General features: G+C 42.3%; 1 protein-coding gene and 1 long non-coding RNA gene across 6 annotated transcripts; one reads left to right on the top strand and one right to left on the bottom strand.

Moving 5' to 3' along the window:
- The first annotated feature begins 1,711 nt into the window (after window positions 1–1,711).
- ZNF84 (zinc finger protein 84) lies at window positions 1,712–23,530 on the top strand. Of its 5 annotated transcripts, none has more exons than XM_033097629.1 (8): window positions 1,712–1,926; window positions 2,394–2,514; window positions 3,598–3,708; window positions 6,870–7,042; window positions 11,830–11,956; window positions 12,150–12,254; window positions 12,558–12,653; window positions 17,384–23,530. In XM_033097629.1, the coding sequence occupies exons 4-8, from the start codon at window positions 7,028–7,030 to the stop codon at window positions 19,366–19,368; spliced, it is 2,328 nt and encodes a 775-aa protein (XP_032953520.1). In that variant the 5' UTR covers window positions 1,712–1,926; window positions 2,394–2,514; window positions 3,598–3,708; window positions 6,870–7,027; the 3' UTR covers window positions 19,369–23,530. The 5 variants fall into 5 exon arrangements, with proteins under 5 accessions (XP_032953520.1, XP_032953519.1, XP_032953523.1 ...); XM_033097628.1 differs by having other exon boundaries at window positions 12,071–12,254; XM_033097632.1 differs by having other exon boundaries at window positions 11,715–11,956.
- On the bottom strand, window positions 21,742–24,741 carry LOC117017436 (uncharacterized). The gene is made up of 3 exons (XR_004422082.1): window positions 24,672–24,741; window positions 23,543–23,751; window positions 21,742–21,875 (listed from the first exon to the last, which is right to left on the bottom strand). It is a non-coding gene; the product is annotated as an uncharacterized LOC117017436 (long non-coding RNA).
- Window positions 24,742–24,745: the final 4 nt, after the last annotated feature.

The following is a 24,745-nucleotide window of genomic DNA, read 5'->3' as shown; positions in this document are numbered from 1 at the left end:
TCCGTGAATCTAGTAGAAAAAGATAACCCAATAGAAAAACAGGAAAAAAATAATTGACAATTTATAGAATAAACCACAAATATAGAAATGTGTATACTTCACCAATGATCACTGAAACACATTACCCGTATGTTCTGGATTTCAAATATTAGTCCAGTTCTTAAAATCTTGATCTTAGGTATGCATACCTTGTTTGCAACTTGTAACATTCCAGCATTACATAGCATACATACATGGCTTTATGGTGCAAGTCTATATTTTTATCATGTGAAAGTAGAAAACACATGTTCTAATTTGTTATTTTTTTAAATGTAAAATGTATTTTAAAATTTTCATCTTATTGAGGTGATTATATTTTTTATTTTTTCCTTTTATATGTTGATACGGTAATATTCATGGATAACCTGATTATCTCTATATTTCTACAATAGAATCCACTTGGTTATACTATATTTTTGTGAAGTATCGCAGCCTCTCTCTGTTAATAATTTCTCAGTATTTTTGCATGGATACTTCTGTCTCAGCTTCCTTTTCAATTCATAATTTGTTGATTTTGGTGTCCTATGCTATTTAATAAATTTCCTTCTAATTCCTCTGGAACTATTGAAATACAAGAATTCTCTTATCGCTGGATATTTGAAAGAGTTCACGGAGAACTCAATGATTGATGCTTTTCAGCAGAGAATCTCTTTATTATTAACCATGATTAGGTTTTCTTGTTTCTTGGGTCAAATTTGGTACATCTATTAGTGTCATAAAGAATTTTGAATTTAACAGAGAGGATTCTCATTCAATTTCCTGTGTGTCTGTGGTTATTTCTTTTTTTTATCCTACCCTTCTCTCTCTCTCCCTTTTCTTTTTCTTTTTAAGATTTTATTGGGGAAAGGGATCAGGACTTTATTGGGGAACAGTGTGTACTTCCAGGATTTTTCCCAAGTCAAATTGTTGTCCTTTCAGTCTTAGTTGTGGAGGGTGCAGCTCAGCTCCAGGTCGAGTTGCTGTTGCTAGTTGCAGGGGGCGCAGCCCACCATTCCTTGCAGGAGTCGAACCATCAACCTTGTGTTTGAAAGGAGCTACTCCAACCAACTGAACCATCCAGGAGCTCAGCGGCAGCTCAGCTCAAGGTGCCCTGTTCAATCTTAGTTGCAGGGGGCGCTCAAGGAATTGAACTGGCAACCTTGTGGTTGAGAGCCCACTGGCCCATGTGGAAATCCAACCGGCAGTTAGGAGCACGGAGCTCTAACTGCCTGAGCCACCGGACGGGCCCCTCTCTCTTTTTAATAAGGATAGTTACTTGTTGATAATTCTCCCCACAGCACCTGAATTATGGATCAGCTTCACTTTTTCCCCGTGGATTAATTCCTATCTGCTTTCCATAAATGTATTAAAAATATTTGTTCTGTTTTCCTCAACTGAATTCTTAAGCCAACTGTCTTTTTTTCAAGCTACTTTTGGATTTGAATTCCGAGTCATTTAAAATCCTAATCCTTTATGTCTCTTCCAAAACTGTACTCAACGAAACTTGCTCCAGGGCCGGACACCCGTCTCCGCCTCTCTAAGAAACCAGCGTTCCTAGGACGCCGCCGAGCCGCGCAGCCTTCTGGGAAATGTGGTTCGAAGCCGCGCAGCCTTCTGGGAAATGTAGTTCGAAGGCGCCGTCCTCTCACGCACGCGCACTCGCATGGCCACCGACGCTTTAGGGTTACGCGTCTTCTCTTTGTCCTTCGCCGCCACGTGAGAGGCGAGTGTGCTGGTGTCTGCATTCTCCCAACCCTGTCCAGGCCGTGTCGGGGTCCAACGGATCTGCAGGACTGAGGCCCGCAGGCCGGGGCGTTGTGCTGGCCGGGGGCGGGGCGGCGGCGACTCGGGGTCCGCGATCGGTCACGTGGTTCCGGGTCCTGCGCATCCGAGGCCGGCGGCCTGGGGGTCGGTGTCGGGGATTTTTGAGGGTTCAGGGACTGAGGTTGAAATCCGACCGGCGGTTGGGGCCTGTGGGGAGCCCGTTAGGGATGACTTTGGGGGCCGTGTTGGGCTGCGGGCTTCAAGGCCTGTGGATATCAGCGCTTAGGCGGGCGGGGAAATCCCGGGGTCCCGGGGTTTGGGTGCGGCGGGCACCGATGGGGCCTTGGCCGGAGCGTGGGGTTAATTGGGGAGCCTGGGGCCGCTCGGCGTGGAGCTGGGGTCAGGACGCAGGAGCCTGGGCGCACTGGTCACAGGTTGTCGGGCCCTGCTGGGTCCCGAGCGCCAGGCGAGGAGAAGGCCAGCGGGGGCGCGTGCGGTGAGTGACCGGGTGGGAGGCGTCTGCGTGCCGGCTCGGGAAGCCCGCAGGCCTTTGTCCTGAGGCGTTGTTCCTTGGCCCTCTGGGTTCTTACCTAGTGGACGTTTCCTTTCAGGGCGATCATTGAAAGGCGCTACCTTCCGCACGTGGCTTCCCTGGATGTCTTCGGCTGCCAGCCCAGATCAGGTTCGGTTGAAGGGCTGGGACCCGATGGCTGAACAGAAAGCGTTTATTGTGTAAGTATCTGCGCAGAACCAGCGCAGTCAGGGGCGAGGGGGAACCTGGTTGCTGGGCCTGTTATCCCGCCTCCAACCTGACTTCACCCAGCTCAGCGCTACTTTTATCAATAGAGTGTTTTAAAGGACTTCTCTCCTAAAAACACAAGCAAGCAAATGAAACACCCCTAAAAACCAAACAACTTTTGACAGTAGCTGGTGTGGCAGGTACAACATTGGTCTGAAATCCTTATCTCCCCATTTGATCCTCCTCTGCCACTTGGAACTGATCGCTCCCAATTTCTTGGCGGCACGTTTTTCATCTGAAAATGAGGGAGTGGAAAGAAATGATCTCTCCAACGCTAGCTTTAATGCCTTTTGCTGTCATCAAAACATACTTCATTTTATTTGTTAATTATTTGTTTACTTTGTTTCTCCCATGTAATGCTAGACTGAAACTGTTGTTTTCTTGGTTTAAGGATTAACATTAAAAAGTAATGTATTTTTTTCTATTATAAATTTAAAATATGTTCACTAGTCAATTTGGAGCGTCTTGGTAAAAGGAGATAGTCACTGCTAACATTTTGGTACCTTTCTTGTAGCCAATAAATGTAAATATGTTTTTAGTACATCTTATTCATATTTCCTCCAGAAAAACAAAATTGGGAATATGCTACATATGCTGCTTAAAACCGTTACAATAGATCAGGAATGTCTTTCTGCAACTTAGAATATTTTGTCCCAACTGGGAAGTTTAAACTTACCTGGGGAGATTTTCAACAGGCCTGTCAGAACTTACCTTCTCGTTTTGTCCTTAGTCTGCCCCTGTGCCATCTTTTCTGGACGGGGAACTGTATTGTGTCTGTCCTAGGAATATAAACAGGGACTCTGGAGTCCTTTGCCTGTGTTCACAGACGTGGTGGACTTTGGGATCACAGGCATGGGACCAGTGGCTCAGATCTGCCACTTCCTAGTGTGTCATCGATACTGGGCAAGTGGCTGGACCCCTGTGCCGAATGCATTTGAAAAGACCATGTGGGGTATAAAGCCCCTGACACGTAGTAAGTGTAAATCACGTTTATTATTGTCCTGAAATTCCTTTAGAACGTGATGCTGAGTGGAACGACGGCATGGTGATGAAGGCTGCTCCTTCCTTAAGATAAATGTCAGGGCTGTCTCAGAGAGTACTGCAGTGCCATGCAGGAAACTGCCAAGGTAAAAAAAATACCAATTGAGTTAAAGTGGGCCAGATCCTACAGTGAAGGGCTTGGGCTTCGGTGGATGAGGTGACATGTGAGCGCCCAGTGTAAGTAACAGTTTAGGGCTAAGTTCTCCCTCAAGGGCCAACTTTCAGAAAAAATTATTGTTCAAAAATAGGAATGGACTTTTGTTGTGATTTTCAGAATGAGTCGTTTGTAATCCGCAACACTAGAAGCACCTCTCTAGAATGTCAGAAACTTTTTTTTTTTAATTTTTTTATTATTGGGGAACAGTGTGTTTTTCCAGGACTCATCAGCTCCAAGTCAAGTCGTTGTTTTCAACCTAGTTGTGGAGGGCGCAGCTCACTGTCGCATGTGGGAATCGAACCCCTGACCTTGGTGTTATGAGCACAATGCTCTAACCACTGAGCTAACTGGCCCCCTTCTCCCCCCGGAACATTTTTTAAATTAAACTAAAATAAGGTGGAGTCTGCATTGTGCTGAGTAACAAATATCAGAAATATTTCAAAACTACCGTACTGGTGGCTTATCACGCCCTGTTCTCCTGAAATTCTCAATTCTGTATGTTCTCTGCAATAAATCTAGCTTATAAGTTTGCAATGAAACCCAAGTAAACGTCACCAAATAGTCTTTCAGAAAACCACAGAGAGAATTTTAAAATCACATTGTGCATTTGGCTGCGTGCTTAAGGCAATGGTTTGAATGATAAATGTAGTTTTATTCGTCACAATGCCAGAATATATTACATGAAATGAGATGAAGTGAAAACAGAATGCCAAGAAAATGACATATTGTTTTGGGTTTATTTTCCCCGGTTTGGGGACATGGGGGTGTGTCTATATGTTATTTATGGTTGATTTTTTTAACCACAGAGGTTTTTTTACATTTTTTTAATGGTTAAATTTATAGACTCTTTTAAAAAAAATAATGGCTTTTGCTTTTGTATCATGTGTAGGGAAATTTCTGCCAAATTACCCAAATATTCACCTGTGCTTTCTTCATGCATTATTGCGATTTCTATTATTTTAAATTCTAATCCATCTGGAAGTAGTTTGTTGTAGTGTAAGAGATAGGTAACTAGCTTTATTTTCTTTCAGATGTTACCTCTTCTGTTTGTGAAGTAATCCAGTTTTACTCATGGCTTTGAAATGCCACATTTTATTGCATACTAAATCCTGACGTATTTGGACTCTAATGCTTTATTCATCTGTGTGTCAAATGCTTTATTGATTATAGTAATTTTATAAAATATGTTAATATTACATGGACCTTTTACACTCATTATTTTGTATTTCCAAGAGGATCTGAGCTCTTCTTGAACCTTTTTTCTTCCAGATGAACTTTATAGCTGCTTGTTGAAGGAAAACTTTTTGAGATTATGAATGGAGTTGACTAAAGATATAAAACATTTTGGATTAAATTATCTTTACGATATGAAGTCTTCCTATCCCAAAACAAGACCAAATTGTACTTGTATGAATTCTGTTTTTCTCGTCCCCATTGGTGTTTTTAGTTTGTTTTATATGGATCTTACATATTCTTGTCAAGTATATTCCTGTATATTTTATGAATTTTTTTCTGAGTAGATTTTATTTTCTATATTGTTATTATTGTATATAAGAAAACTGTTGACATTATACAGCTATGTTTATTGACCTGGAAAGATGTTCTTTCCATAGTGTGAAAAAACAAAAACAGTTTTTAAATGTGCCATATACTTATGTTTTGGTTAAAAATATCCCAGTAATTTTCACCATCTCTTAAGAATGGTTGTCTGTGGTATGGTGATATCATAAGATAATAGTTGGTATATGTTTATAAATTTCACTGTCATATTTTACTTTTGTAGTAATAGCTATGGCTGATACTGTGTAGTGCTGATGTATGTCAGCTCCTGCTCTAATTATGATGCATATATGTTCACAATTTAAGATACCAAGGAATGACTTCTTGTGTAACTGAGAAACTTCGGCATGTGTTTCTGAGTTGGCACTGATGTTTGAATCACAGAAAGGCATGAAAGGGGAGAGCTTGATTTTTTTAAGTGCTGCTTTTTAGTACAATACAGGGAAGAGCAGGCTGTTCTTTGTGTTTTTTTGGAAATAAGAACTAACTTTAAGATACATGGGGGGGTGTGCATAAATACACACAAATGACATGATTTTGGTAGTAAATGCTTTGAACATAGCAAGAAAGAGAAATAACATTCCAATTCTGCTACTTAATTAATAGTTGTCAGTCATGGGTGCGCTCAAAATCACTCTAAATCTCATTTTTCATTCTGTAAAGTGGAGATTATGTTAAATGCCGTATTGGGTCATCCATGAGTATTAAATTATAAAGTACTTAGTATTTTGTCTTATGTGTAGAAAGCACTCAAATATTAACTATTGTTATTATAAGGAATTGGTCACTTTCTTTTTAATATCAAATTCCTAAGTCTCCCACCTGAAAGTGACCCAGTCGTCTACATTATCCTATCCTCATCATTTTGTCAAGTAAATAAATGGAGGCTTAGAAGGCAAGAAAGGAGCATTATGGGGGTGTGTGGAGTGTCATCCTACAATAGATAAAGAGTCATCCTCCAGAAATATGGAACCTCTGTGCATCAAACAACATAGCCTTATATACAAAATCCAAACATCAACGTTATTTACAAGGAAAAACTGACCAGTCTGTAACCATATCGGGAGATTTTAACACACTTCCTTCAGAAATTGATAGAACTAGCAGACGTTAATTATGAAGGTTACAAAAGATTTTAATAGGAAACTAAGGCTCAGAAAAATGAAGTTTGTTTATTTGTGTCCAAAGTCACTTAGCCAATAAAGGGAAAAGATTGACTGAAACTCAACTGTTTTAACCCAAATCACATAAGCTTTCCAAACTTCTGTCTACATCACCCGTTCAAGTGACTTCACTGCTTGCACTGAACATTGACTGGCTGTCAGAATTACTTACTTCTGGTATTGCTTTAGGTTTGTAATGCAGACTTCTGCTGTTCTTTTACACTATATCCTGTTTCTGTCCTTGATACCCTATCTGTTATACAGATGATACTCTGGCCCTAGGTGGTCATGAATTCCTAATTCCTGGCAAGAGAGGAACAGATTTTCGGTAAGTATGAATATTCCAACTGAAGCATTTGTCCCTAAGCCCACAGATCGTGTGTGAGATAGGAAAGTAGGCTCTAACCAGCAGCTGATCTCTGCAAAGACCTCGCCACGACCTCAGCAGAGTTTCGGGAAGAAGCAGAAGAGACGCAGGATAGAAAGCTCTCAGACTTGCTAATCATTCCCCACAGGGAACAGAAAATGACCATGTTACAGGTGAGTTGACTGTTTATTCCTCATTATTTTCCTAGGAGATTAGAAGTGTGCAAGTTTTCCATTGAAAAAGAAAAACATAAGTAGATAAGGAATCAGGGAAAAAGAGCTTCAGAAGAGAAGTCCCAGATTGTGACAGAATTAGAGCAGTGTTAACTAGATAGAGCCTTGAGACATTTTTAAGGTCTGAACTTTTATAAGCCGTAGTGTCCCACGACGTCTTTGAATTTGAGCTGCTGACTTACTTAGTTCTCAAGTTTTTGGCAGTTGTAATGTGAGTTGCATTATCCAAAGGAAAAAAAAATTAAGTCTTCATAGAAAGTAAATATTTCTTGGTCATTCCTTGATGAAGTCTTCGAATAAATGATACAATGAGCAATATCTTCAAGAGAAACATTATAATAAATATGTAGGTCTTATGGCCATTTTGCAGTTTTCCTCAGAGTATGACCCAACAGGAAAATGCCACAGCAGAACTTAGTGACCATAATGGTTTATTTTATTTACCTATGTCTTTAATTGTGAAGCAGAATCACATGCAGAAAGTACATGAAAGGTAAAAGTGCAGCTTAATTCATTATCAGTTGAATACCAGTAAAACGATCATGCAGGTCAAGAAATAGAGCATTCCACAGCATTCGCGGCCCAGACGCGGCCCCAGGCGCCCTGTCCCGTCACTTCGCCCTCCTGACTAAGGGAACCAGGACCCTGACCTCTGGACCCACTTGCTTTATGGATTTACTTCGAAGGGTTCACGCTGAGCAGCGCCCCTCATTCTGTGTTCTGTCCCAGACACTCCTCTGTCCTTTCATTATATGTTTCTTCTTTCACCTGACATTGGTTTGTGAGCTCTTTGCAGTTAGTTACATCCTGCTCTTTAATTAAGATAGCCTCTCGGTCACCAAATCCAGTCAGTGTCCAACTTTCCAGTTGTCTTAAAATTCTTCAACCGTTTGCAGTTTGTTTGAATTGGAATCTAAGTAACATTCATACAGTGCAGTTCATTGGTCTGTCTCCCAAGTCTCTCAATCTATTGGCTCTTTTTACACTTTCAGCCATTTTCTTTGTTGAAGTAGCCAGTCATGCATGCTGTGGTGTTTCCCATATCTGGATTTGCTGTTTGCATCCCAGAGTGTGTTAATGGGTTCTGTCACCTGTGTCCCCTATATCATGGTCGATTTAGAGCTGTGCTGTCCCATTCAGAAACCATTGTCTACATACAGACTGCTTCCATTGAAATAAATTAAGTCCCTCAGGCACACTAGCTCAGTTCAAGTGCTTGGCAACTGAACACTGGGCAGCCATGACCGAGATGGCACAGGTAAAGAATATTTCCATCACTGCAGAAAGTCTGCTGATTCAAGTCTGAGTTTTGGCATGAATGATTCAGGTCCAAGTGCACTTGACAAGAGGCGCACGACATCTGGGCGTTGCGCAGGTTTGTAGGTGGTCATTGCCAGGTTGGTCATTTCACGAGGGGCCGCAAGAGGATAACATCCTACATCTGCCATTTCTTCATTTATTAACTAGATACTGCTTTCTATTTGCTGCCAAACCATGGAAAATACAGACTTTTGCATATTTGTATCCAGGAACTTCTTAAGCAAACTTATTAATTCTAATAACTTTTGTTTAGATTTGATAAGATTTTTCCATGTTCACAAAAATTTCAGCAATACCATTTTTTACTAAAAAGAAATTCCACTGAATTCGTATTTTGCCAAGACTTTTTATAACAAATGTTAATTATTTTTCCATTTTTAGTGTATTAATCTTGTTTTTTATATGCTAATTCTTTTTCATACTTTTACATTCTTCACTTATGAAATCTAGTCCTTATTTTTGAAAATTTTAAACGTGCTTTTAAAAACTGTTAGATGTTTCTATTATTTGCAATTCCTCTGATGTGAATTCTTCCATTTGCAGATAATGCTTTATCTGTATCTATTGAGGTGGTTCTGTAGTTTTTCTTTAGATGTTTTTGCCCCCCTTTCTTCCGCCTCCCCCCGCCCACTCCAGTTCATGCCTTTGTTTCTCAGTCTAGTTGTGTAGGACACAGCTCCCTGGCCCATGCTGGTAGTAGGAGCCTTGCGTTCCCCGGGCTGAGGCTGTATGGCAGCCCACAGCAGCCCACGGCAGCCCAGCTCCAAGGAGAGCTGTTGTTCACAATCTTAGCTGTAGAGGGCGCAGCTCACGGGTCCATGTGGGAATCCAGTCTGCGACCTCAGCCTTAGGAACACGATGCTCCAACCACTCGAGCCACTGGGCGGCCCTGTATTTTTTTCTTAATCTATTAAAGTAGTGAATATCATTGATTTTTTTTTTTTTTTCAAATGGTAAACCAACCTTGAATGTCAGGGATAAACACCAACTTAGTCTTAACGTACTTCCCTCGTTACGTTTGTCTATGGTGTAGTTTAGGGTTCTCACATCAGCATTCATGTGTAAGTTGGCCTTTGCTTTTCCTTGCTTGCAGTATCGGTTTAGGCCTTGTTACCAAGATTATGCTGCTGTCAAAAATCTTCTTTCGATTAGCATGCTTCTGAGGTCCACCATGTAGCATGTCAGAGATCATTCCGTCCTGTGGACACACGACTTCTTATTTATGCATTCATCACCTGATGCACATGTGGATTATTTACACCTTTTGGTGGTTGTAAGTAATGGTGAAGTTTTTGTGTGGATTTACTTTTCGTTTCTCATGAGTGCATACCTGAGAGTCATTGCTGACCTGTATGCTGAAATTATATTTAACTTTTAACAAACTGCCGCAGTTCGTAGCATCTTAAATGGTTCCTACCAGTATGAAGTTCCAGTTTCTTCACATACTTTCCAATGCTTGTTATCATTTGTTTTTTTGATTACAGTTATTCTAATGAACGTGAATTGGTATCTCATTGTGGTTTTTATTTGCATTTTCCTAATAACTAATTATGTGGCCCCTCAATTCATGTACTTATTAGCCATCCCTATATCTTCTTTGATAAAATGTATTTATTCTGCCTGTTTTTTAATTGAATTGCTTGTCTTTTTATTATTGAGGTCCTAAAAGATTTTTGTTTTACGTTCTGGGTCAAGTTCTTTATCAGAAATATGATTTGCCAATAATTTTTTCGCGTCTGTAGCTTGTTTGTCATTTCGTTTTTTAATCATGTCACTTGAAGTTCAAAAGTTTTAAATGTAGTTTTGGCTCTTCAGTAGGAATGTAGAAGCCTTACCGATTTCTGCCCGTTTTCCCTCTTTCCTTTATATTATAGCAGCTGTCTTATATTCCATGCATATATATTGAAAACTCCATCAGAAAATGATACGATTTTTGCTTTTAACCATCAAACGTTCTTTAAAGTATGAAGAAGAAGAATAGTGTAGTATATTTGTGCAAATATTTGCCATTTCTGTTCTTTCTTTATTTTCTAAGTTATCTTCTGGTATCATTTCCATCTGAAGCTCTTGCACTAGTAATTCTTTGGAGCACGTCTGCTGCCCTTCCATTCTCTTCATTTTCTTCATTAGCAAATGTCTTCATTCCACAGTTACTCGTGATGCATATGTAAGTTGGCTACAGAATTCTGGGTTAACAGGTCTTTCCTTTCAGCATTTTTAAAATGTTCTGCTTCCTTCTTGCCTGTGTGCTTTTTAATAAGAAATTTGCAGTTGTTTGTATCGCTGTTCCCTGTAAGTGATGTGACTTTTTTCTTCACATAATTGTGTAACAGTTTGGTTATGATAGTGTTGTTCATTCCTTTATGTTCATCCAATTTGAGGTCACTGGGTTTTTTGAATCTGTAGGTTGTGCTTGCACCATATTTGGGGAGCATTCAGCCAGAAGTTTCTTGAAACTTTCTTTCCCCACCGTGCTTTCTTTTCTCTTCCTGGGACTCCTGGGATATGCATTTGGTGTTGTCCACAGTGCCCTGAGCTCTGCATTTTTAAGTCTCAGTCGCCCAATATGAATACTTTCTGTTGACTTTCTGCAGGCTCACTGTCTCCTCTCAAAGTGTGTGGTGTGCTGTGTAGTGTCAACTTTCTTATTTTCCAATGGTATTCGGAATTTTTAAAAGAGTGTGTTTTCTTGTCATGCCAGGAGACTGTGGGACAGAAATCCATGTTGATCTAAAATCCAGAAACGTTTCAAAACCTAAATTTGGTTATGTCACTCCCTCCCTGTGAAATCTTTCATGGCTAACTCCCATTGTGGCCCCATATTTGTGATCTATCTGACTGAACTGTTTGTATTTCCTCCACCCTAGCAGTTTTGGGGCCCATATCAGAGCTGCTGTCTCCCAGGATGCTTCTGCACCCCCTTTTTTTGGTGGAAAACACTACTTTCCTAAAGGTCATCTCCAGCTTTGCCTCTTGCACAGAGCCTAGCGTGATACTAAGTAGAGTGAGACTGCCCCTGCTTTGATCCACACTGCCCTACCTCCACTTCTGTTGTAGGTACTTGAACAGCTTATTTTACTTATGGCTGTACGTGTTTGTAGCTTTCTACAAGAATAAGCAGTTTCGTAGGATATTGTTTTATCTTTATTTTGCTACCACCTCTTCTGATGCCAAAACTGAGGTTTAGTACATATTTTTTGGTGGTTCAGAAGATTTCCAGTCGTGTGGTCTGGTCCCTGTGTATTGTGTGCACGGAGGGCCAGAAGGATGTGTGTGGCCTTTCGTCCGACAGAACGCAATGGAGACAGTGACGCGGTGGCATTCCCTGGTCCTGCTGTGATGAGAGCGGTGCCCCCCTCGGAGGCCCTGACGACTGCTGCAGACTCACTGGGATTGTGCTTTCACAGGACTCAGTGTCATTTGAAGATTTATCCATCGACTTCACCCAGAAGGAATGGCAACTGCTGGATGCCTGTCAGAAGGACTTATACAAGGACGTCATGTTGGAGAACTACAGCAGCCTGGTGTCCCTGGGTAAGAAAGCGTCCCAGGGGCCTCACTCTGTGCCCAGCTCCTTGCTTGTTCTGTCTTAGTTGTTCAGAGCTGTGGGGCGTCTGAAGTAGTTAATGATTGTGGACCTAAATTTAGATCAGAGTTTCCTGGACTGGGACACCAGGGAAGGTGTTTGGAGCTCACGTTCCAGCAAAGTCTCAATCTCCTTGTGCAGCCTCTGAATCTCACATCGATGGTGCCAGTGGGGTGGTGGTGCCTCCGGCACATAGCTTCCTGGATACCACACTCTGTTCAGTCACAGACCAATCCTGTTTGGCAGGTACAATTACTCTCCTTTATTTTCTAATGAGGAGGGTAAGGCACATTCTCAAGGAATGAAGGAGCCTGGGTTTGAACGCAGGCAGACTGGCTGCAGAGCCTCTGAAGTGTTGGATAGTTTGGGACTATATTTTCTTAGACCTCTGAGCCACCAGGGAGACTGTCACCATTCCAGAGAATTCCTGACTCATTGATGCACAGATGGGGATAGCTGGGTCAGCTCTGATGCCAGACCTTGCACATTCTTGAGGGGCCCTAAAGCCCATGCATGCAGGGCCAAGCCTGTGTGGTTTCCCTTGAACAGGGTATGAAGTTACAAAACCGGATGTCATCTTCAAGTTAGAGCAAGGACGAGAGCCGTGGACAGGTGGTGGAGCGCTGCCCAGCTCAGGGTCCCTGGGTGAGTACATGAGAAGCAGGCTGTGGGGACGGGGGTGCAGCCTCGGCTGTCCAGTGTCGGCTCCTTTGAAATGTGCTGTGGAGAGTGTCTTTCAGAGTCTAAACTGTTGATATGAGCTGCTCATGTCAATCACAGTTCCATGTCGCTCCTTGCGTGTAGCTGACAGTGAAATGTTCCCAGCTTGTCTGGGCATGCTGTCCCCGGTTTTTCCTTTCTGGGGCTGTGACTCCTTGTTTGGTCTTGTGCCCCTGCTGTGTTTAAGCTCCTTCTCTTCTCCCTTCCCCTCTGGGCAAAGACTCCTCTGCTTGTACATTCAAGAACTTTGAATTTTCCCCTCGTTTTGGGTGTGTGATCCCAGAGAAGCATCCTGTGAAGCCAACTAGGTTCAGTCTCATTATATCAGAAAACGGAGGCACGTTCCTCCCAGGTTCCTCCCTTTTAACATTAGGTTCTGCTGTGCTTTCTCTGCATGTTAGACGCCATGGAGCACATTGTACAATCTCTTTCTACCATTCTTATTATTTAGGTTTTTGCCCTTTGGAAAATATCTTTTTAAAGCCTTCCCTTGACCTCTGACCCCTGAATTTCCCAAATCGCCCACAGATCCAGGTTCAATCCTTTGTAGGTTACCCTAAATGGTGCCACTGTGTTGCCATTCCAATAGCACCCACCACTCCTTTGGCCAGGTAGACCTTCCTGCTCACCTGCTACGTGACGCTGACTTACGTTTCTGGAAAAGCAGACCTAGTGCTTACCTGAGCACTGGAATTGGCTGGGTGTGACCCCCAGTGTGTGAGGTCAGGGAAGTGAGACTGGCACGGCGAATGGTGCAGCACAGGCTGCGTGATGTGTGGCGGCTGCTGCCAGGGCCTCTGCGGGCCTTGTCATCCCCCAGCTCCCACCTCTCAGCCTTGCTCTGCGCTTGTCCTCACAATGTCCAGCATCCCTGCCCCCATACCAAGCTGCAGTTGCTGCCCAAGAGTGCTCTCAGGTGGAGAGAGGCGGGCACCAGGCCGAGGGTGTCTTGTGGATGCAGCCGGGGTATGGGGCAGGCACTGGCACCGTGACAGGATGTCCCCTCTTCTTCAGGGACCTCCATGGTGTGAGTTTGTGTAGCCTGTTTGGCTGTGGCCCCCTTTTCCCCAAAACTCATGGTCAGCTCCATTTAAACGCTTCTCATGGTTTTCAGACACGTGATATGTATTCTCTGCATCTGAACTTTGGCGTGTCCAATGCTTCCTCTGTCGAGAAGCTTAGTCCCTCTGCACAAACTCTTTGCAGTGCATTCATATTCATAAAGTGTTCCTTGACGGCTCCAGCCTAAATGGTTCTCATTTTTTTTTGAATTTCCGCCCCAGACCTGATCACAGTGTATGTAAAACTTTTTTAAGTTGGTTGGTCCCTTAGCCTTGTTTGCAGAGTCACAAGGGCTTATAATGTAGTATCTTCAGTTATTGGGCACACAACATTCATTTGATGTCTCTCCACAAGCCAGTTGTTTTAATACAGATGTTGTAAAGCAAGTGTGCATAACTACCTGGGAATTTTCTTCTTTCAGTGATGAGTACCATGGATTACTACTAGATGCTGATTTAATAGAGTGGTTTTAAAATTTCGCATTCTAGGACTGGAATTTGTACTTTGAGAAGCCTCCAGCAATTTTTATGTGCCCCACGAGTTTGAGACCCACTGCTTTAATGACTACTAAAAATGATTGAAAAGTAGGAGACCTAGAAAATACATTGCAGAAGCACAGGGTCTAATTAAGAAGATGAAACAGTTGCAACCATGGTTTTGATTCCACATTGAAATGTATTGAACGTTTTTGTTTCATTGCAGTGCAGATACTTGTCAAAATTAACTACACAGAGGAGGGCTGTGATGTGTCCTCAAACCACCAGCACGTTCAGAGAGGGGCCAGAATGTAACTATAGTTATGGGCAGGATTAGTGATGACCTGGGACACAGCTGCATCTCAAGGGAAGAGGCACTACAGACTCCTGAGGAATCTTGGTGCAGGCCTCCTGGGCGCTCTCCCTCCATGCGAGTCACACAGCTCACTCTTCCCCGAGCAACAGAAATGCTGTCTGGCAGGATGTTTTTGCCCAGGGAAACCCAGGAGGAGACCCAGCACCAGGCTTTTACTGGGGCCGGTCGCCCAGGCACCTCTGCCTGGCACACACCAGCAGGTCAGGCTCCCAGAAGGAAGGGTGGTGCTCAGCACAGATTGTGTTGTTTGGACACAGCCTAGGCCCAGGGAGCACGTTCTTCAGGTAGGGAGTGGTAGGAATACTCCTGAAACCCAGGTTCCCAAGGGCTGGCCTTGCCAGCAGGCCGGTCCTGCAAAAGCCTCAGGCCTGATGCTCACTCTTCTGCAAACTTTCAACAGCTCGTAGGAAATTGAATGTGTACTGACTTGTTCTGTTTCTCAGGTATTGTGCTAGGCGCTATGGGTACAATACTGAGCAGTAGAAACATACTCCCTCCCCACAGAGTGTGTACTTTCTAGTGGGAGGACAAAATGAACAAATTAGGAAATAATCAAGATAAGTCCAGACTCAGAAAGTACTATTACAGATCAGGTGACAATATGATAGTGTATTAGTCCGCTCAGGCTGCCATAACAAAATACACAGACTGGGTGGTTTTATAACACATTTCTGTTCTGGAAGCTGGACGTTCAAGATCAAACTGCCAGCATGATTGGGTTCTAATGCGGCTCACTGCCTGGCTTGTAGACGGCCGCTGTATAGTGTTGAAGCCCTGTCCTCACATGACCTTTCCTCATTCATGCTGGGGACAGACTGTGGGAGTGCTCTGTGGTGTCCTTCCTATGAGGACATCAATCCTGTGCCTTCATTTAACCTTAATGCCTTTGAAATCCGGTATCCAAATCCAGCCATACTGGGGGTCATGGCATCCATGTGGGAATCTTGGGAGAACATAAGTGTTCAGTCCTTGACAGTAATATGAAGAAGCTAGTTCTCGAAATGAAGACTGAAGTGAGCCAGCTATGTGAATGATTGGGGGAAACGGTCCCCAAAAAGAATGACAAGTGTGAATTTATTAATTCATTAAGTGGCCTAGTGACTTTGGGAAATAAAAAGGACGTTAGGAAATAGTCATGGGAATGTGAAGTGCAGCATAACAACAGTAGTCGATAATACTGTAGTAACTATGTATAGTGCCCAGTGAGTACGGGACTAACCGGGGAGGTCACTGTCACGTCCACTGCAACACGGGCAGTGAGGGTGTGAGAAGGGGCGGCTTTGGGTTTTTAAGAGAGAAACAGAGACTTAATGCAGTTAAATCTCAGAAAGCCAGTAGTCTCACAGTTCTGAAAGACTGGAGCCCAGAATAAGGCCGACTGGAGGTTTTTACTGATAAATACACAAGGGAGGTAGCAGTGTTCCTTACACGGTCTGTGAGACTCATACATCATAGCAGAAAAAATGCTTATTCCAATCACCCTTTGTCTGTCAACAGCCGAAGCACAAGTTCCCATTCTTAAAACATTCTGACAGTTCTGTCATTTATTACAGATCTCTGTTTCCATTATCCTCACAATGTAACGTGGTGCCCATGTTAGAAATGGTCTTCAAGGGCTCATTTTTCACTAACAATCTATACCTGGAATGTTTTCTAAGGTCATACCTACAGGTGTGAAAAACTACAGTATGGTAAAAACTTTTTAAGAATTTAAATGTCAATCGAGTTTGGACGGAAGATGATGTGTTTTGTAAGGGGATGTATGGAGTGGCTTTCTCAGTAATAATGTTGGAAAGGTACTGCCACTCCTCATTGTCCGTGGGGGTTGGTTCCAGGACCCCTCTGGGATACCAAAATCAGACGCTCACGTCCCCATATAAAATGGCATATCTGCATATAACCTACACACATCCAACCATCTACTTCAAATCGTCTCTAGGTTACTTATCTAATATGATGTAAATGCTGTATAAATAGTTGTTGTTTGTATTGTCTTGTTTAAGGAACAGTGACAAGGAAAAACGTTGGTACTTGTTCAATACAGGCACAACCAGTGTAGCCCTAACTACATAGGACACATCAGCAATAACAGAACATTTGTTTAAAATATTTTCAATCTGTGGTTTGTCGAATCTGCAGATGCCGAACCCGCCAATAGGGGGATGACTGTCTGTGTTAAGTTTAAATAAAAATTTCATACAATTTGAAATGGGAAAAAGTACACAAAATACATCTTCTTCTTCAAGCTTGAAATGGCTAATTATCAGATCAGTTAATTTTCATCGTAGTACTCATCACAATGTACAATTGTTTTTAAAAATATTATCTATGCGTTAACTTTTCCATTAGAATATAAGTTTCCTAATGACAGGAGCTTGTTCTCGTGTCTGCAGTACCTCACACACTACCTGGAACAGTGTGTATTGAGTAAATTAATTCCTCAGAACATTGAATGCTTCTTTGAATCTCCTTTCTTTATTCCTCGTTGCTCTCATTTATTTTTCACATTCTCTCCACATTTTATAAACTTTCATTTAACAACAACCAAAGATAATCTACTGTGTTTTCTGTTCTTGTTTACAGCATTTCTTTTATTTTTCAATACCTAGAATATAGACATTGTACTTGGGACTTATCTCAGAGTAGGAAACTAAGCCTTGAAAAGCATTCATCCCTTCACAGCATTGTGTTTTCAGTAAGCACAACGATAGAAGAATTTACAGGTGTTTTTTTCTTTATAGAACAAGTCTTACAAGTCAATGGTCACATGACGTGGCACCAGGATAACCAAGAGAAGCTTAAAAATTCGAAACAAGATCATGAATGTGATGCATTTGGAAAAAATTTCAATCTGAACATAAACTTTGTTCCTTTAAGGAAATCAAACAATAAAGGTGATGTAGATGGATTAATTTTAAAACATCATTTAGACTTACTTATACCAAAATCAGATTATGGCAAAACAGAACCAGGTGACTTAAATATATTTGATAAATTGTTTCTCCATACCAAGCCTGAGGAAAGTGATAGTTGGTTAAAATACTACGAAAGTGATAAATTTGATAAAGTTAACTATAAGAAATCACAGATTATCATATATCACAGAACTCGTTTAGGGGATAAACTTTATGAATGCAGTGAATGTAGGAAACGCTTCAGTAAGAAATCAAGTCTCATTAAACATCAGAGCAGACATTTGAGAGAGATAGCCTATGGCTGTGGTAAATGTGGTAAAACTTTTCCCCAAAAGTCACAGTTTATTACACATCACAGAACTCATACAGGAGAGAAGCCTTATGATTGTATCCAGTGTGGGAAAGCCTTCTCCCAAAAGTCACAGCTCACATCCCATCAGAGGACACACACAGGAGAGAAACCGTACGAATGTGGTGAATGTGGGAAAGCCTTCTCCCGGAAGTCACATCTTATATCACATTGGAGGACACACACAGGAGAAAAACCCTATGGGTGCACTGAATGTGGGAGGGCATTTAGCGAAAAATCAAATCTCATCAATCATCAGAGAATTCACACAGGGGAGAAACCTTTTGAATGCAGAGAATGTGGGAAAGCTTTCAGCAGGAAGTCACAGCTCGTTACACATCACAGGACTCACACAGGAACAAAGCCGTATGGGTGTAGTAATTGTAGAAAAGCCTTCTTTGAGAAATCAGAGCTCATTAGACATCAGACAGTTCATACTGGAGAGAAGCCCTATGAATGCAGCGAGTGTCGGAAAGCATTCAGAGAGAGGTCAAGTCTCATTAACCATCAGAGAACCCACACAGGAGAGAAACCTCATGGGTGCATTCAGTGTGGTAAAGCCTTCTCCCAGAAGTCCCATCTCATTTCACATCAGATGACACACACAGGAGAGAAACCCTTTGTGTGCAGTAAATGTGGGAAGGCCTTTAGCAGGAAATCCCAGCTTGTTAGACATCAGAGAACTCATACAGGAGAAAAACCCTATGACTGCAGTGAATGTGGGAAAGCTTTCAGTGAGAAATTAAGCCTCACTAATCACCAGAGAATTCACACAGGAGAGAAACCCTATGTATGCAGTGAATGTGGGAAAGCCTTTTGTCAGAAGTCACATCTCATATCACATCAGAGGACACACACAGGAGAGAAACCCTATGAATGCACTGAATGTGGGAAAGCCTTTGGAGAGAAGTCAAGTCTTGCAACTCATCAGAGAACTCATACGGGAGAAAAACCCTATGAGTGCAGCGAGTGTGAGAGAGCCTTCTCCCAGAAGTCACAACTCAATACTCATCAGAGAATTCACACGGGAGAGAAACCCTTTGAATGCGGTCTTTGTAGGAAAGCTTTCTTTGAGAAGTCAGAGCTAATAAGACATCAGAGAACTCATACAGGAGAAAAACCTTATGAATGTAGTGAATGTAGAAAGGCCTTCAGGGAGAAGTCAAGTCTCATCAATCATCAGAGAATACACACAGGAGAGAAACCGTTTGAATGCAGTGAGTGTGGCAAAGCCTTCTCTCGGAAATCACACCTCATACCACATCAAAGGACCCATACAGGAGAGAAACCCTATGGGTGCACTGAATGTAAGAAGGCTTTCTCTCAGAAGTCACAACTTGTTAATCACCAGAGAATTCATACAGGGGAGAAGCCTTATCAATGCAATGAATGTGGGAAAGCCTTCTCACAGAAGTCACAGCTCATTAATCATCAGAGAACTCATACAGTAAAGAAATCCTAGAAACGGAGTTACTATTAGGCTTTGATAAAGATCTTACCTCATTGTACTTCAGAAAATGCAGTTCTGGTAAATCTTTCAGATAAGAGATACTTCACCTTATATGTCTGAGTAGTCAGAGTAGGAACTCTAAAATGGTTATGTAGGGAAAGCTTTCCGCCCATTCACATGTTTATGTTGTCAATTCATAGAATAGAATGAGCCTGTGAAATGCAGTGGATCCAAAAATCTTTCAAACCATAGTCAGATCTTAAACAGTGGAAAAATTAACAGCAAAGAGGAACACTGTAAATATCAGAAAGCCTCTGGAGATCAAATTGCATTAGCTGTTAGAAAATTCCCACTGGGCATAAAGCCTAATCCAGTAAGTGAAAGAAAACCCCATGAATGTGGCAATTGAGGTAATATTTTCATCAAGAAATGACAGCTCATTGTACATAAGAAATGTCCTCAGAAATGTAAACTTCTATGAACTTACTAAATATGGGACAGTCTTCACTAGGTAATCCAAGCATATTGTATTTTGTAGAATTCATACTGTGAGCAAACTTAACAATTAAAAGACACTGGAAACATATGCCCCTAGACATAGTGCTATAAATGAAAGCCATATACTTTTTATAGACATGGGCATCCAAAATACCCAATTCTAAGTGGTTGACAGGTGCTCACTCTGAAGTACGAAGTTTAAATATAGGTGAATAAATTGAATCATTGAAACACCTAAATAAGAAATTTCTTAGTGGTATTTATAGCTAATTTTCCTTTGTCACGTGTTCTATATGTGGCGATTCCATATGATAATGTAATTGGGAGCATGAGATGCTCATGCCTTGTTGTGCCTCTGATGTCTGTCATGATACCACATGCCACTGGTTTTCCTATCTCACTAACACTATAAAAATGGTAACTAATGACATGTCTTCTTGCTAAATCAGTAGCTTAAGTAATAATACCACATCTCTTTTCCTTATGGTTTGTTGGCATATAAAAGGGGTCTCTTGTTACTGAGCTTTCTCCTCAGTAATAAAAGCCCGCATTATATAAAGTTTTCTGCATTCTCAGAGTCCGAGAGATAGATGATAGAAAACCCGGGTAAAAAGTATTCAAAGGCAGGAAACAGAATAGCAATAGTGATTCCTGATCTACTGATGAGCAAAGGAAAGGAGTTGTGTGAACCCTGACTCAGCACCCCACCTAACTGGAAGCAGTGCTGTACAGAGTCTTCTCATTGCGTGAGATGCCTCCACGTGTCAAGTTTATGTATCTGAAGTGCAATATAACCCAAGTACAACCTACACTTTAATTTACTATGGTAAAATATGGATTTTGTGTGCTGCCATTACGTTTTTGGTGTTTCATTAAATATCTTGTAAAAATTAGATGAAGAACATAATTACTTAAGAGTCACTGTTCAGAAAATGTAAAATACAGATAATTTTGTGGTGAGAAATATATTTTTGATGTATTCAAGGAAGCCTGTTTCGCCTTCCTGCAAACAAACTTCTGTGATCAGTGGATAAGTATTAGGAAACAAGATTTTCATTATGTCATCCGTTAGAGGATTTGTGCTTCACCTTCCGTTACCAGTTGCATCCATCACATGGCAATCTTCCCATTTTGAATTTCCCCTTAAGTATGGTGCCCTTTGAAAATTCATGAACTACCCTCAGCTTAGTTAGAATTTGTAGCGATCTCTGTACATTGTTGCTTGACAAAGTCAGCTGTCGTTTTGTGTGCAGGTGAAATGCAGAGAAGTCCAACATTGACCTTGTTTCCACACTTGGAAAAAATCAAGACTTCTCATACACGAGTTTTGTCAGTATGGTGGATTGGACCTTTGATTCTAGAAGTATTTTTTCCTTTAATTTCCAATCTTATATCATTGTTGAAAAATTTTACTGTAACTGCGAGTAATTTTCTAAATTACTGTACCTGAATTTCAACAGCCAGATAATTATGTCTTTCCACATGGTAATTTTAAAAGCATCAAATTTGCCAAATTTTTATGGACTGTGAAATTTATGGACTAACTACTTTTCTGCCTAATACCTGAAGGTCATTTTACCAGATGGGTAAACAGACCTTTGTAAATGAACCAATAGTTACAGCGTGATGTTTTACTTTATGGTTTTCCTCCTTTTTTTTCTTTCCATCATTATTCTCATCCCTAGTCCCAGAGATTGACTCATTAGATCTTGAATAGAACTCAGGAGTCTGTTATCTAAAAACATTCCTGACTTTCTCATTCCAACTCTATATTTTTTATTAAATGTTAAGCAGTTAAAACTGGTACTTCCTGCAGTAGATATTGGAACTTTGGCATTGCCCTATTGGTTTAATATCCAAGAGGGTTTTGTTTGTTTTTGTAAGGGTCAGGTGTTAGACGCAGTGAGGGCTGACAATGGCAACAGCCATCTTGTTTACCTGAATACCTGATGCAGAGCCCAGGTTTGTGGTGTTGACCTCACTGAGAGCCTCTGTGCTCGAGTTTCACAAGGGGCCTGATTCTGAAATTAGAGAGTTTCAGTTTCAGATTTTCAAATTACTTGGTAACCAACAAAAAAAGGCATCCCTACATGTCTGTTCATTGATTTGTACCACAAACCCCACATCAAGAAGGCAGTTTCAGACTGGATTTACCTAATTTCATGGAGCATTAAGTTACATGGAGACAGAATACTTAAGGAGACCAAGTGTAGGAAGCACCACCTTCCTACATTTTACTACCCAGTTTCTCCCCCTGGCCTGGAGGCAGTTCTACAGAGGACAATTTCTATGATACTCTTTTTCATAAATAATGGATGTTTTGGGGGTCCAGTTTGTGAATTTTGAGGCCTGTCCAGGAATGCCTTCTCTTTAGCTTTTTGGTATCTTCTGACACTGTTAACCTCTGTATGGATCCACATGTTCCTGATATTTTGGTTTCAAGAACATCACTTGTGGAACCCTGAGATAAAACAAACCTAAAGAATATCTGATTAATCTGACAATATCTGTATTAAACAGTAGAATATAGATCAATAGTCATTTATCTACACTTGACACTTCAGTCATTTTGCCATTTATTCCAGCAATGTATGCCCACGTTGCCAGTGTCAGTGGGCTTCTTATTCTACAAACATAGTACCAAAAGCTTTCAGATGTGCAGTCCCTAGTCCTGGCCTGAGTGCTGGCAAACTGACCCATGACCCTTGCAGCTGGATGCATATTTCTTGCACCTTCATTCGTTTTTAGTCTATTTTCACACTCAACATAGTTATTTTAAGATACAATTCTGATTACACCTGTGTTGGAATATTGTGTGGCTAATTGTGGATTTAAGAAAGTGTAATATACTCATGGTATGTGAGGGCTCTTATACAAATACATGCCTACCCATCATTTCTGAACTTTATCTTTCTTCCTACACACTATAATTTTGGCCACCTCAAACTATTTCTATAATCTCGCATGCTTTTTGCAGATCTACCACTGAAATATCCTTGTTTCTTGTTAATGCCTATCCAACTTAGATGAACCTGTACATGGACTTGTCACTGTGACAATATACTCATTGCATGTTTGTCTTTTTCCATTAGAAAGCTGGGACTATCTTGTTTGTCTATGTAACTTTAGCAACTGAAGCTTTAATAAATAAGTGTGGGTGCTATCAATAGCTGTGATTTTTACGGAATGAAGCATGGTCTGCAGTGAGAGACAAGAATGAAGCCATTGTGGAAGCAAAGTCCAGCAACAGTCCTGACTGTGCCCCCACATCTGGTGCTCGGCATATTCACCACTGCCCTTTCTATGCCTTGATCGTTGGGTTTTTCCATGAGACAACAAAAATATCCTTCTAATAAATCCCCATGTTTGCTTCAGCTGGTTCAAGTGTGTTTGTTACTTAAACCCAAATATTCCTAACCGGCTAAGTCAGGCTGCATCTCCAAGGTGGCCTCTCTGGAAGCAGATGCTGACATGAAGTTTTGGGTGCAGGATGTTTATAGAGGATCAATGGCTGTGAAGTGATGGGAGAATAAATAGGAAAAGACTGATCAGAGCAAGAAGTCAGAATGCACTGTAGGCTGTTGAAATTCTGGCCAAGCCAGTTAGGGAGCTCTGAAGCACGTACTCATTAGTGTCCTGTGTCTGGTCCAGTCGGCCAGGCACTTACAGCCCTGAGGTGCTCACTTACCTGAGGCAGGCTGCCCTGGGAAGGGAGGAACCTCAGGGGAAACAGCTCTTTTCAGCAGAGGCCAACTCTGGAAAAGCTGCCAGGAGGTGGTCTGCTGACACTGCTGGGCAGCAGGTCCTTCCTTGAAGAGGGATCTGGATGATGCATCTCTGAATACACAGTCCGTCCATTGGCACTGTTTAGATCCACGTTCCCAATAATAGGTGTCTCTGGGGAGACGAAAAAAAGAAAGGTTGTTAGGACCAAGTAGAGCCCCTGCTGTCGCGGTTGTTTTCTCATGTTATCCCTTCCAGATTCTTGCCTGTTACCACCTCCACTGACATCGGTGGCTCACTCGGTGGTATGACCCGGACCCTCACGCCCGAGACCTGGTCACTGTGTCCTTCGCGGACCCGACTTGCTGTATCTGCCCATTTACCGTCACAACCGGGCGAGGAAATCCCCAGACGAATCACCCCAATCCACTCGAACTCCTCCCGCACTGCTGTGTAACATCAGCCCTGCTGCCAATGGCCCTTCAAGGCCGCGCTCCCCTTCGATCTGCTGGTCTGGACACAGGAGCACAGTTCCCACGTCAAATCTGTAGCTTATACGTAATTAAAGGCTTGCTGTGTCGCCTGCAGTGAGAAGTGTGTCACCTTTGGGGATCAAGGACACAAAGTCGCTGAAGGGTCATTGCTACCGGTGGTAGCAATAGGGACACAGCACCATAACGGCTGGGCGGGAGCCCTTGGCTGCCGGGGCTGCTCCACGAAGGGTCTCTGGGAGTCGCAGTCCTCCTCGGCGGGACATTCTGGTCACGACAATTATGGAAAGCTGGAGGGCTTTCACGGAAGTGCTGGGGCTGCAGTCGGTTTTGGGAATTGTAGTTGTCTGAGGCCGGCAGTCTTAGTCTCTGGCGCGGTGGGCGTGAGGTGGGGGATCTGGGAGTCGTAGCGTCTGAGGGGGACAGTTCCTCCCACGCGCGGTGAGGACCCGGTGGATCGTGGGAAGTGCAGTCTGACGCCCGCCTTCTCTAGCGCGGTGCGTGCGAGGATCTCTGGGAGTTGTAGTGTGTAAGGGGGAAAGTTCCTCCCACGCGCGGTGAGGCCCCAGTGGATCGTTGGAAGTGTAGGGGTCTGAGGCTCACCTTCTCTGGCGCTGTGAGCGCGGGTCTCTCTCTGCAAGTTGTGGTGTCTGAGGGGAAGCTTTCCTCCCAGGCGT

This window comes from Rhinolophus ferrumequinum, chromosome 25 (assembly GCF_004115265.2).
Source record: "Rhinolophus ferrumequinum isolate MPI-CBG mRhiFer1 chromosome 25, mRhiFer1_v1.p, whole genome shotgun sequence".
Lineage (NCBI taxonomy): Eukaryota > Metazoa > Chordata > Mammalia > Chiroptera > Rhinolophidae > Rhinolophus > Rhinolophus ferrumequinum.
Note: the sequence above shows the minus strand (reverse complement) of the source record. Positions and strands in the feature narration are given on the sequence as shown.

Excerpts from the sequence above, each read along its gene's own strand:
- ZNF84 (XM_033097627.1), top strand. The coding sequence starts at position 11,762 with ATGAGAGCGGTGCCCCCCTCGGAGGCCCTGACGACTGCTGCAGACTCA. Across the intron at positions 11,957-12,070 it reads CAGCAGCCTGGTGTCCCTGG|ATCAGAGTTTCCTGGACTGG; the intron begins GTAAGAAAGCGT and ends ACCTAAATTTAG. Across the intron at positions 12,654-17,383 it reads GCCCAGCTCAGGGTCCCTGG|AACAAGTCTTACAAGTCAAT; the intron begins GTGAGTACATGA and ends TTTTCTTTATAG.